Source organism: Pleurodeles waltl, chromosome 12 (assembly GCF_031143425.1).
Source record: "Pleurodeles waltl isolate 20211129_DDA chromosome 12, aPleWal1.hap1.20221129, whole genome shotgun sequence".
NCBI classification, from domain to species: Eukaryota; Metazoa; Chordata; class Amphibia; order Caudata; family Salamandridae; genus Pleurodeles; species Pleurodeles waltl.
In genome coordinates this window covers 637,780,877-637,792,957 of record NC_090451.1, presented here as the reverse complement: position 1 = coordinate 637,792,957, position 12,081 = coordinate 637,780,877, and the positions used below count along the sequence as shown (strand labels likewise).

The 12,081-nt window shown below is 47.9% G+C and overlaps 1 protein-coding gene across 1 annotated transcript in view; it reads right to left on the bottom strand.

Moving 5' to 3' along the window:
* The window catches only part of NUP210L (nucleoporin 210 like), a 201,320-nt gene extending 190,628 nt beyond the window's left edge, over positions 1-10,692 (bottom strand). The window contains exons 1-3 of the mRNA XM_069216017.1: positions 10,478-10,692; positions 7,094-7,175; positions 6,414-6,812 (exon numbers count right to left, since the gene is read on the bottom strand). Of these exons, the coding sequence (XP_069072118.1) occupies positions 6,414-6,812; positions 7,094-7,175; positions 10,478-10,692 (696 nt within the window). The remainder of the gene's footprint in view (positions 1-6,413; positions 6,813-7,093; positions 7,176-10,477) is intronic.
* Between the last annotated feature and the right edge of the window lie 1,389 nt (positions 10,693-12,081).

Genomic DNA, 12,081 nt, shown 5'->3' with positions numbered 1-12,081 from the left:
CCGTCAGGTTTTGGTACCAGTACTACCGAGGAACACCAAGGGCTGACAGATGGTTCGATTATACCCGCTCTTAACATAGCTTCTACCTCTTGCTCAATTATCGTCTTTTTAGCCTCTGGGAGTCTATATGGGCGTTGCCGAACGACTACATTTGTATTGGTACGAATGGTATGTTGAACCAAAGGAGTTTGTCCCGGTATTTTGGAAAATACATCAAGACTGCTATCGACTAAGGATTGGAGTTGGTTGAGTTGGGTTTTAGAGAGAGAAGTATTCAACTGAGGTAGGGGGTCTCAGACACAGAACCATCGGCATTGGGTGAATAGGTATGTCCTGTTCGGCTTCTTTAGTAATGTACATGATGGGGTGTTCGTTGGTCGCTTCATACCATTTTTTTAGGAGATTTATATGATAGATTTGTTCCCGGCCAGTACCCGGCGGTATCTCGAGTTTATAGGTGGTAGGATTGATTTGTGCTATTACCTCATACGGTCCTTGCCATCGGGCGAGCAGTTTGCTTTCGCAGGTAGGTAATAACCCCAGCTCCTTGTCCCCTACCTTCAAAGTCCGGGGTGTGCTGTCTGCATCATAGTATTTTTTTTGCTTACTTTGGGCATCTCGTAATGCGGTATGGGCTTCTTCCCACAAGGTGTGTAGGTCCTCTCTTAACTCTTTGGTGTATGTAAGGATATCCTTGACCTCCCCCTCTGATTCCTCCCAATGTTCTGCCAACATTTCCAACAGTGTGCGGGGTTGCTGGCCAAAAAGTAATTCAAAAGGGCTGTGTCCTGTGGAAGATTGGACATGTGTGCGTATGGCATAGAGGACTATAGGTAGCTTCTTTTCCCAATCCTTGCCCGCCTCGGAGATGACTTTTCGGAGCAGTTGTTTAATGGTTTTGTTGTACCTTTCGACTAAACCATCCGTCTGTGGATGATATACCGAGGCCCGTATCTGACGGACCCCCAGAGAGTGACATATCTCTGCCATAAGTCGGGACATAAAAGGGGTTTCCTGGTCTGTAAGTATTTCTTTTGGAAAACAGACCCGGGAAAAGAACTCAATCATGGCCTAGACTATTGTTTTGGTATGTATACTGGAAAGGGAAATAGCTTCAGGATATCAGGTCGCATAGTCCACTAATACAAGGATATATTGCCGTCCTTTTACTGACAGGGCTAAAGGTCCCACTATATCTAGACCAACTCGAGAAAAAGGGGTGTCTATAATTGGTAACAGCTGTAACGGGGCTACCCCATGAGAGGATGGATTAATAAGTTGACAGTTTGGACAGTCCTCACAGTGTTTCCTAATTTCCCTGTAAACACCCGGCCAGTAAAACCGCCTTAGAACCGCTGCCTCGTTTTTTTCTCTTCCCATATGACCCACCGTTATCCCCATGTGCCAAGTGTAGGACTTGTTGCCTATGGGTTTGGGGTACCACTAGTTGCGGGGATCTCCCCGGTGTGCTGGGACTAGATCTATATAGTAAGCTATTTGTTATGAGATAGGTGGGACCTACCGCTCTCCCTTCCGTGTTTAGGGCCTGCTGCCATGCGTTTTTCAGGGTGGGATCCTCTCGTTGGGCTTGTCGAAAACTCCCTACTATAGACAATACTGTGGCGGCCTGGGGCCCGGGTTTGGAAGATGTAAAGAAATGGCTCCCTGTTGCAATTACCTCCCACTTTTTGCCGGATACTGATGCTGACTTGACTGAGAAGTGTGCTGGGTCCCTGCTAACCAGGCCCCAACACCAGTGTTCTTTCACCTAAAATTTACCATTGTCTCCACAATTGGCACAACCCTGGCACCCAGGTAAGTCCCTTGTAACTGGTACCCCTGGTACCAAGGGCCCTGATGCCAGGGAAGGTCTCTAAGGGCTGCAGCATGTCTTATGCCACCCTAGGGACCCCCCACTCAGCACAGACACACTGCTTGCCAGCTTGAGTGTGCTGGTGGGGAGAAAATGACTAAGTCGACATGGCACTCCCCTCAGGGTGCCATGCCAAACTCACACTGCCTGTGGCATAGGTAAGTCACCCCTCTAGCAGGCCTTACAGCCCTAAGGCAGGGTGCACTAAACCACAGGTGAGGGCATAGGTGCATGAGCACTATGCCCGTACAGTGTCTAAGCAAAACCTTAGACATTGTAAGTGCAGGGTAGCCATAAGAGTATATGGTCTGGGAGTCTGTCAAAAACGAACTCCACAGCTCCATAATGGCTACACTGAATACTGGGAAGTTTGGTATCAAACTTCTCAGAATAATAAACCCACACTGATGCCAGTGTTGGATTTATTAAAAAATGCACACAGAGGGCATCTTAGAGTTGCTCCCTGTATTTTACCCAATTGTTCAGTGCAGGACTGACTGGTCTGTGCCAGCCTGCTGCTGAGAGATGAGTTTCTGACCCCATGTGGTGAGGGCCTTTGTGCTCTCTGAGGCCAGAAACAAAGCCTGCTCTGGGTGGAGGTGCTTCACACCTCCCCCCTGCAGGAACTGTAACACCTAGCAGTGAGCCTTAAAGGCTCAGGCTTCGTGTTACAATGCCCCAGGGCACTCCAGCTAGTGGAGATGCCCGCCCCCTGGACACAGCCCCCACTTTTGGCAGCAAGTCCAGGGGAGATAATGAGAAAAACAAGGAGGAGTCACTGGCCAGTCAGGACAGCCCCTAAGGTGTCCTGAGCTGAGGTGACTGACTTTTAGAAATCCTCCATCTTGCAGATGGAGGATTCCCCCAATAGGATTAGGGATGTGCCCCCTCCCCTCAGGGAGGAGGCACAAAGAGGGTGTAGCCACCCTCAAGGACAGTAGCCATTGGCTACTGCCCTCCCAGACCTAAACACACCCCTAAATTCAGTATTTAGGGGCTCCCCAGAACCTAGGAAACTAGATTCCTGCAACCTAAGAAGAAGAGGACTGCTAAGCTGAAAAACCCTGCAGAGAAGACGGAGACACCAACTGCTTTGGCCCCAGCTCTACCGGCCTGTCTCCCCACTTCTAAAGACACTGCTCCAGCGACGCTTTCCCCAGGGACCAGCGACTTCTGAATCCTCAGAGGACTGCCCTGCTCTAGAAGGACCAAGAACTCCCGAGGACAGCGGTCCTGTTCACCAAAGACTGCAACTTTGAAACAAAGCAGCAACTTTGAAACAACTTGCGTTTCCCGCCGGAAGCGTGAGACTTGCTACTCTGCACCCGACGCCCCCGGCTCGACTTGTGGAGAACAAACACTTCAGGGAGGACTCCCCGGCAACTGGGAGACCGTGAGTAGCCAGAGTTGACCCCCCTGAGCCTCCACAGCGACGCCTGCAGAGGGAATCCCGAGGCTCCCACTGACCGCGACTGCCTGCTCCTCAGATCCCGACGCCTGGTAAAGACTCTGCATCCGCAGCCCCCAGGACCGGAAGGATCTGAACTCCAGTGCAGGAGTGACCCCCAGGAGGCCCTCTCCCTTGCCCAGGTGGTGGCTACCCCGAGGAGCCCCCCCCCGCCTGCCTGCATCGCTGAAGAGACCCCTTGGTCTCCCATTGATTTCAATTACAAACCCGACGCTGGTTTGCACACTGCACCCGGCCGCCCCCGTGCCGCTGAGGGTGTACTTTCTGTGTAGACTTGTGTCCCCCCCCCGGTGCCCTACAAAACCCCCCTGGTCTGCCCTCCGAAGACGCGGGTACTTACCTGCTGGCAGACTGGAACCGGGGCACCCCCTTCTCCTTTGAAGCCTATGCGTTTTGGGCACCACTTTGACCTCTGCACCTGACCGGCCCTGAGCTGCTAGTGTGGTAACTTTGGGGTTGCTCTGAACCCCCAACGGTGGGCTACCTTGGACCCAAACTTGAACCCTGTAGGTGGTTTACTTACCTGCAAAAACTAACTAACTCTTACTCCCCCCAGGAACTGTTGAAAATTGCAGTGTGTCTAGTTTTAAAATAGCTATATGTGATTTATGTGAAAACCGTATATGCTATTTTGCTAATTCAAAGTTCCTAAAGTACCTACCTGCAATACCTTTCATTTGAAGTATTACATGTAAATCTTGAACCTGTGGTTCTTAAAATAAACTAAGAAAAGATATTTTTCTATACAAAAACCTATTGGCCTGGAATTGTCTCTGAGTGTGTGTTCCTCATTTATTGCCTGTGTGTGTACAACAAATGCTTAACACTACTCCTTTGATAAGCCTACTGCTCGACCACACTACCACAAAATAGAGCATTATAATTATCTCTTTGTGCCACTATCTTACCTCTAAGGGGAACCCTTGGACTCTGTGCATACTATTCCTTACTTTGAAATAGTGCATTCAGAGCCAACTTCCTACAGAAGAGGTCATAACTGGGTTGGCATGGTAAAACTGCTGCAGCTCCCACTTTTGTTTTCTAGTGAGCTTTCGCCTCAAGGGGCTTGCTTCTACCTCTGCCTTCCCATACGGTGCTTCCTCCCACCAGGTGATAGTTATATAGTCCTGGCTAGCCTTTGCTAATAGCGGGGCTAAGTTCTCATAATCAGTACCAATGATGAGATCCTCCCCTAGAGTAGGGATCATTCCTACTGTGATCTGTTCCTCAACTCCCCTCCAATTGAGAAGGATATAATCATTGGTCACCATGGGCACATGTGATCAAGACCTGGGTGTGAAGAGACCATTGTTCTGACTTCACCAGGTCTTGTCTGACAACACTTTGTCTGCACCCGGAATCTACCAACGCTTTTCTTTCGGTGCCATTAAGAGAGACGGTTGTGGTGTATTTTGCTTTCTTATTGCCAGACCATAAAACTCGCCCCTTCAGCACCCCTATCTCCATGAGTTCTTCTGTTTCTTTCTTTAAGGGACAGTTTCGGGCAATGTGGCCCCACTCTGAACAGTTGACACATTGGGGTCCCGTTATGGGGTCTCTTGGGGCTGGTGAATGAGGAGGATTTGTCCGCTTTGAACCAGGTAGCCCCATGGTCTTTGGATGGATGGGTTTCATCGGACCCCCCCGAGTTGTCATGGAGGTTGTGGGTTTGAGTTGGCTTCCCCGAAAATCCGGAGCTCAGTGGAATGCACAAGCGAGGTCTATGGCTGTGCGGTTGGTTAATTCAAGGTGTTGTCGGACCTAATTCCGAGTAGTGGGAGGGAGTGCTTCTAAATATTGCTCCAGAATGATGGCGTCAAACATATCTTCCTTTGTGGTCTCCTTGGGCTGCAACCATTTCCCCCCAGCATGCTGCACCGTGTAGTATATGGTACAGGGATCCTCTTGTGACATCCACTTGATCCATCAGAACTTAGTCCTGTAGCTTTCCTGGTCCAACCCTACACGTTCTAAGATGGCCTTCTTTATTTCCTTGTAGGGAGTAACCCCTCCATGGTTTACCGCCTGATAAGCAGCTTGTAGCTGGCCCGTCAATAAGGGAGCTATGTATTGCCCCCACTTGTCCTCGGGCCAGTTAGCGGTGCTTGCCACCCGCTCAAAATTTGTAAAGAACGCGTCGGGTCCTCTTGTTCTTGATATTTCTGAAGGACGCTGCTTGGCACGTTGGGGTGAACTCGGGTGTGCGCAATGGTGTCGGTTAATTTACCCAGCGCAGTCTCTTGGACCAGTTGGTTATTAGCCATGATGGTGGCCTGGCTTTTCAGTGAGGTCTGCAGTGCCTCCCGCTCTTCTTTGGCTTCCCTGAACTGTTGTTCCCAAACCAACTGTAAATGACGCTGACCCTCGGCCAGCTGGGCTATCCTGTCTGCAGGTGTGGGTTTTTCTTCCATGGCGTTGGGTTGTCAATGATCCCACTTCTGACACCACTTGTGACCGCGAGGGTCAATGAGGACACGCAGACAGTGAATTACTGGTCAGGTGCGTTTTTATTTTATTTTTTCTTGGTGTGCAAGTTGTATATTGGATGATATCCTGTTCTGTTCTTGGTAACCGCTATGCTTCAGTTCTTCTTTCCATCCTATTGGTCTGGTTTCTCCCTCTTTCTGTCTTACTTTGTCCCTTTTGGTCTGACTTCCTCTTTTCCCTTCCTGTTAACTATCCCTGTTTTCTTGGGGATTTATGTTTGTCTCCTTCCCGCCCTTCGTACCCCTGCGTGTGTTTCTGTTTCTCTTTTCTTTCTTCTTTTCTTATTGCCTGTTTTCCTGTTTATCCTTCTGCAACCTTTCTCACTCTTCCAACCCTCCTGGGCTTCTTTTCCAGCACTGCTTGTGGGTGTTCTTTGTAGTTACTCTTCTCTGGTCCCCCCGCCCCCTTTTTTCCTCTTTCTGTCTGTCGCTTCGTTTGTTTGTTTTCCTGCTTTGGGTACTGTGCCATCTGTATACTGCGTTTCTTCCTTCTTGCTTTTTCCCTTTTCTCCTCCCTCTATTCGCCCCTACCATCTTGCCCCGCTCCCTCCCCTTTGCCCTTCCCGACCCAGCAAAGAGGGCGCACCTGGAATGGCCACGCTTCTCCTGAAGCGTGGCTGGGAAGTTCGCCGGGCACCTCCTGCGCCGCCGACACCACCTGGGACTCCTCCGGACTACTTTCCACTTGTTCCACGGCTCTGCCTGTCTCCTGTTCACTCCGCTGCTGTTCCTCGAGTTCTCCGTCAACGCTGCTCCTTTCACCGACTCCACTTGCTCCTTCTCCCGATGTCCACGCTCTCCCAGGTTTAAAAGGCTCCAAAACGTGCCATCTCCGCCGCTGTTCCGTGGGTCCCGGAAGCGGAAGAGGATTGGCTACAAATCCATCCCCTTCCGGGTTCGAAGTGGCAGTGGCGGCATAGGCTGCTGCATCGGACGGGACTGGTGTCACCAGCCCGTCACAGCGACGTCCCAAAGGAACAGATTTCTACTGCGGAAAAAACGTGAGTGGGAGCAACCTGAATCTTTGGCCCAGTGGCAATGCACCTTCATCAGACTGATTTGGCAGTTTTGGCCCGGTCCTCCGGAGGTCTTTGGAGTCAAATAGTTTCAGAAGTCCCAGGATTTTCAGGAGGTTAGGAGCACACTTTGAAGCAGCCAAAGGTCCAAGGATATCTAGGACAAAACTTGGGGTTCAAGATTCACTCCTTCAGAAGCCACCAACAGTGTCAACAGCAAGTCCAGCTGGACCTGGTTAGCTGGGCTCACCAAGAAAGGGGCTTCTAAAAATGTTGTGTAGCTCAACAGGAGGTCAGCCAACCGACTCTTGAAGGTCACTTCTCTGTCCTGGCTACAAGTGGGTACAGGTGGGAGCAGGTCCAGCTTAAGAGGTCCTCTCACAGGTGTCAACAGCAGGTGCAGTCCTTCTATCATCGGCAGGTCCAGTATTGCTCCAGAGAGTGTACCCAGTGGAGCCATATTTGTGCCTGACACCACCCTGCGTGTGGGGTGACTCCTGGCCCCTCCCTAACCAATAGGAAAAAGATTCCCAGAGATAACTCTAAACACTTTGGGGCCGTTCCTGTAAGCCCTACTGCAAACAATGCCACATTGCCCTCTTTACCTAAAACCATTCTTCCCCTGTGCAGAGCTGCTGTGCCAACCCTGGAGATGTGGCCAGGAGAACGACAACCCCTCCTCTGTGGTCATTCAAAACCAGTTCTGGGGGCAGCTCCTCTGTCGTTGTTATTAGTGCCTGGCTGGCTAGAAGGACAAACAAAGGGGGAGTCCCAGGTGTTAGCTTCAACTGCCTGTGACAGGGTAGGCCACTCTGAAGTTAATAAAGTTCCTGGTCAGTGTGATGGCCATCTTGTCAGAGGAACAGAACACTCCCTCCACACCCAAGGTACTTGTCTGAACTCCGGGAGCAAGTTCACTCCTCATCAAAGGGGCTATACAGCTCCTGGGTCACAGCTGGAAACTCGTGCAAATGAAATTCTAGAGGCTTTAGGCGGGTAAAAGCGACTGATTAAATGTACCTTTTGTAAAATATTTAGTAGAAATAGGATCTTACTAGTGAGTTTGGCTTGTAATAAATATTTTAAAATGATCAAAAATAAACTTTGTAGCTAGTTCCTAAGCTGACAGAACATTTAAATGTAGTATAGTATTACAATACTTTCTTATGGAATGGCTAGCTGTGCTACAGTGAAATTAGCTTTTGGGGCCTTTGGGGCTTGCTTTACATTAAACTTTTAAATGCCATCCCCCTTGCCTCACTGGGCATTAAGGCCACTTAAGGGTGATTCATTGATGATTAAAAGGAGGGTTTAAGGGTGTCTAAAGGGGTTATTTTGACAGGTTGAAATCACATTAGATAGGCTACAGTGGTAGGCCAGCAGTCATCCTATGCAGTCATTCTTGTGGTGGCACGTTGTGTGCTGCAGTCCACTAGTGACATTTAAGTTACAGGCCCTGGGTACACTTTTGTACTATATACTACTGACTTGCGAATAAGATGAAAATAGCCAATTAGGAGTATAGCCAATTTTTACATGTTTTAGGGGTCAGAGCACATGCACTGGTCACTTGACGGCAGTATCCCAAAAGGCAGAGTCCAAAACTCACTAATAAAGTGTAGCAAAAAGTAGAGGGGGCAAAGCAAAAAGGGGCATTTTCCTAGATTGCTGTTTACAAAAGAATTTACAATCATGCCCACAAACGCCTTTGTGGGATTATCACAGTGCAAATAATTTACTCTAAGGGTTTATCAGAGGGAGGTAACCAAAACCCAATCCTCTCAAACACTTGCTTACTATGATTATCTGTAAAATGATGTGTTTCCTCTCAGTATTTGCATCCTGTGTCAGCCTCACAAATCAACATTGGCATAATAATTTCCAGTATAGGTCTTCCCTATGTATACATCACAAATGAGAAACATACACTGCAATGTATTTTCCACACTTAGTGTTTTCAATACTCTTTGCCTTGAGAGGCTTAAAGTGCTTTCAGAGTGATGAGTAAGTAGCTACTTTGGACATATCATTGATGCAGACCCAGGAGGGCATTGAAGCACTTTGTCTTTCATTGGATTCCTTGGCACAATTAGGGGCATGGCTGAAAGGATGCTGGCTGCAGTTAGACATTTGGGAAATGTTGGGTGCAGTGCACGTGGGCTGTAGGAAGAGTAGAGGTGCTTGATACACTTCATAGCTTATGGAAGTAGTTGTTGAGATAGAGTGAGGATGTATGCAGACATGTATGTGGGCATTTACATCTTGATGTAGTGGTTACTGAATAAGGAAGATGTTGGTGATACTGATAATCCACAGGGTAAAGTTTTTGGTTTTGGATATGCCTGTTTGTGAAGACCATATGGAACACCATACAGTGCCCCTGTTAGAATAACCTTTTATGATACTGAGGTGGAACCAACAGGGTTTTGGATGCCTTATTGGCTCACCCGGTGCTGCAGGTCCCTAAAGACTATTATTAGCTTGTTTTAAGCAAGGTGTACATTTTGAGAGGTTGGTTCAAATAATTAGAGTTGTCAAGTCTCCCTTCCATGCACTAATTTGATCTTTGCAGAGCCATGTTCACTCACCACTCATACAAGCTGACTGACCATTACTTCAAATTTCTATTGCATGAGAGACTTGGTTGCATTATTGTAAAGGCTATGTGTCTATCTATTAATGGTTTATGACCACTCCCCTGTCGGTTCAGAGAAAATAATTGTAGGTTTTCACAACCCTCCATGTTAGCACCACTAAAGTTAAAATTGTTTTTCTAACACTGAAGTTTGTAGGACACCTTCCATGTTGTAGCTTCTTTACCTTACCGTTTTTGCCATGTGAAATAAATACTGGCTCTGCAAAGGCACATCTGCACAGCCCATGTTCACAGTGTGCGGGACTTCTCGAGGAATCTCTAGCCGCCCTTGCCCAGTTTTGCAATCTGCCAAAACTGTCTGTAAAATTATGAGTGGGCAACCCTGGCATTGATTCAAATACCTCCCTACCAGGGCTATCATTTCCTTTTATGAATACTGTCTTTAGTGGTGATGGCATCTGGTGCAACGACCTTTTTTTGTGTCCCCCCGAATGACTTCCTCCTTTCCTCACTACCACCTTGCAAAAATGCCCCTCATCTGTTCGTAGCCGCTCTCATACTTGCATTTCATTTGTTTTAAAGCACTGGGAACGGTTGGCTTTACTAATCCACTCTGCTATCCACATAAAATATAGATCTGTTCTCTGCAGCAGGCATATTAACCCTCTGAGCTATTTTATGGGGAGTCAAAACTGCCATAAGACAAAACTTTGATCTCTGTCCAGCAGGAACATTAATCACAAGAATGATCTTGACATTTTCATTGCTGCAAGAAAACTGAACACAAGGAGTCCTGAAGCAGGTAGTAAGTTGTTGTAAACACAGCGCCCTCCACCTTTGAGGTCAGGGCGCACTCTCCACCAGATCAGCGCCAGGGCGGACGCATTGGTCGCAATAAACTAAACCCTGAGGTGACGTTTAGCCGAAAAAGCATGCTCTTGTAGGTTCTCGTGACAGTTAGTGTTTTGCTAGTCTATATGCTGTCCCCTTTTAACACTGACTTCATAACTTTTACGACTTTTGCCCTTCAAAACTCACCAGCTGTAGCAGCCGCCCCCGGCCCGGAGGATAAAGCTGACCCGCACCTCCTTGCAGTAGGGCAGCAGCACCCGTGGCGAGCTCAGCTTGGTGGTCCCATGGCACAGGGAGGCAGACAGGAGGGCCAGCAGCACGAGGGGCAGCCTGCCGGGGCGCCTCATGGCGGGACCTTCGGGGAGCACCGCTCCACCCCGCCCGGAGCCAGGGCGCCCCATAGCGAGCATTGTGACGTCAGACAATCAGAGTCAAGCTGTAACGTAATGGCGGAACACTACGTTGACGTCACACCTGACATTACACGTCCCTCTTCGATGTTTATGAGCGGTAGGGCTAAGGAATACTGCTTTAGACTCTCACCTGCACCGCCATAAGACATCAAAGAAGGACTTGGAATTGCACTTGTCCCTGCACCCAGAGATAAAACGAACGAATTTTTTTGTGAGCATTGCGTATAGATTTCATTGCTGTACCAACAACAGCGACCCCTTAACTAGGAAGAAAAAACATAATTGATAATCACTAGTTTGATAGTTATGTGTTTGACTTCAAGTATATTACTATGATTTACATTAAGGTCTAGAATGCATCTCTTGTTAGGGGTGTGTTCCGATTTTATGAGTGTGAGGCTTGTTATGATTGCAAAGGGCTTGAAATCTAAATCTGGAAGTGCATGTGCTGTCTATGCCAGAGTACCGTCCTGCTACAAAGAAGTGCCTGTACTCTCCCATTAAAAGTGTTGAACCTCTTCTGAGAAGTGCATTTACACCTTTCAAATACAAAGTGCAGGTACTCAGTGTCCGACAGTACCTGCTCATTTAAAGAATTGGTGGTTGCCAGTTGGTGTCCTTTGTGCTTATTGACTTGTAGTATCGCAGGTTTGCGATCTGCTAGAGGTTGGAAGCTTTGGTATAGCATGGCCACTGATTAAAAGTGAACTATGGAAGGGCAGAGTACATTTTTGCTTGTGAGAGGCAGCTGTACTCTCCTGTTAAAAACATTGCACCTCTGCTCAGAAGTGCGAGTGCTCTCACTTTTAAGTTAAAGTGCACATACTTGGTGCATGCCATTCAGATCACCGAGTATAATACAATAATATAAATGTCCAGTCACTTCTATAAATCTAAAAATATAACTTGCATTTAGTTAGGTAAAAGATAGCCATAGTGCCTAAAAGTAGAAGGGACACAATCAATGGGGCCAAGAAACGACCCAATCTCATTTATGGCTCCATAGAGCTCGGTGCTACTTTTTCCTATGACTTGTCAACCTATAATGTAGTGCTTGGATTGCCCAACTTTACACTCGTCTGATCGTTTACCGTAACGTTTGTGTTCTTTTGGTGCTCTAGTCAGTGGGTCAAAAGTGCTAGACAAGGATACCATGTTGAAGCCTTTGACCCTCTGTTTCAATGGCTCTGGCTTCTGTTTTACAAGACAGGACAACTCAGAGAGCTACGGTATCAGTGGCTTCGTTTCCAGCACCAAAAACGCTAAAACATTTCCCAAACACAACAACGTACTCCAATTACAACAAAGGTACAATCCAGTGAACTCAGAATGTGCTTCTGGGGTTCCATCAGACTATAATGGGTATCAAGAATAAAA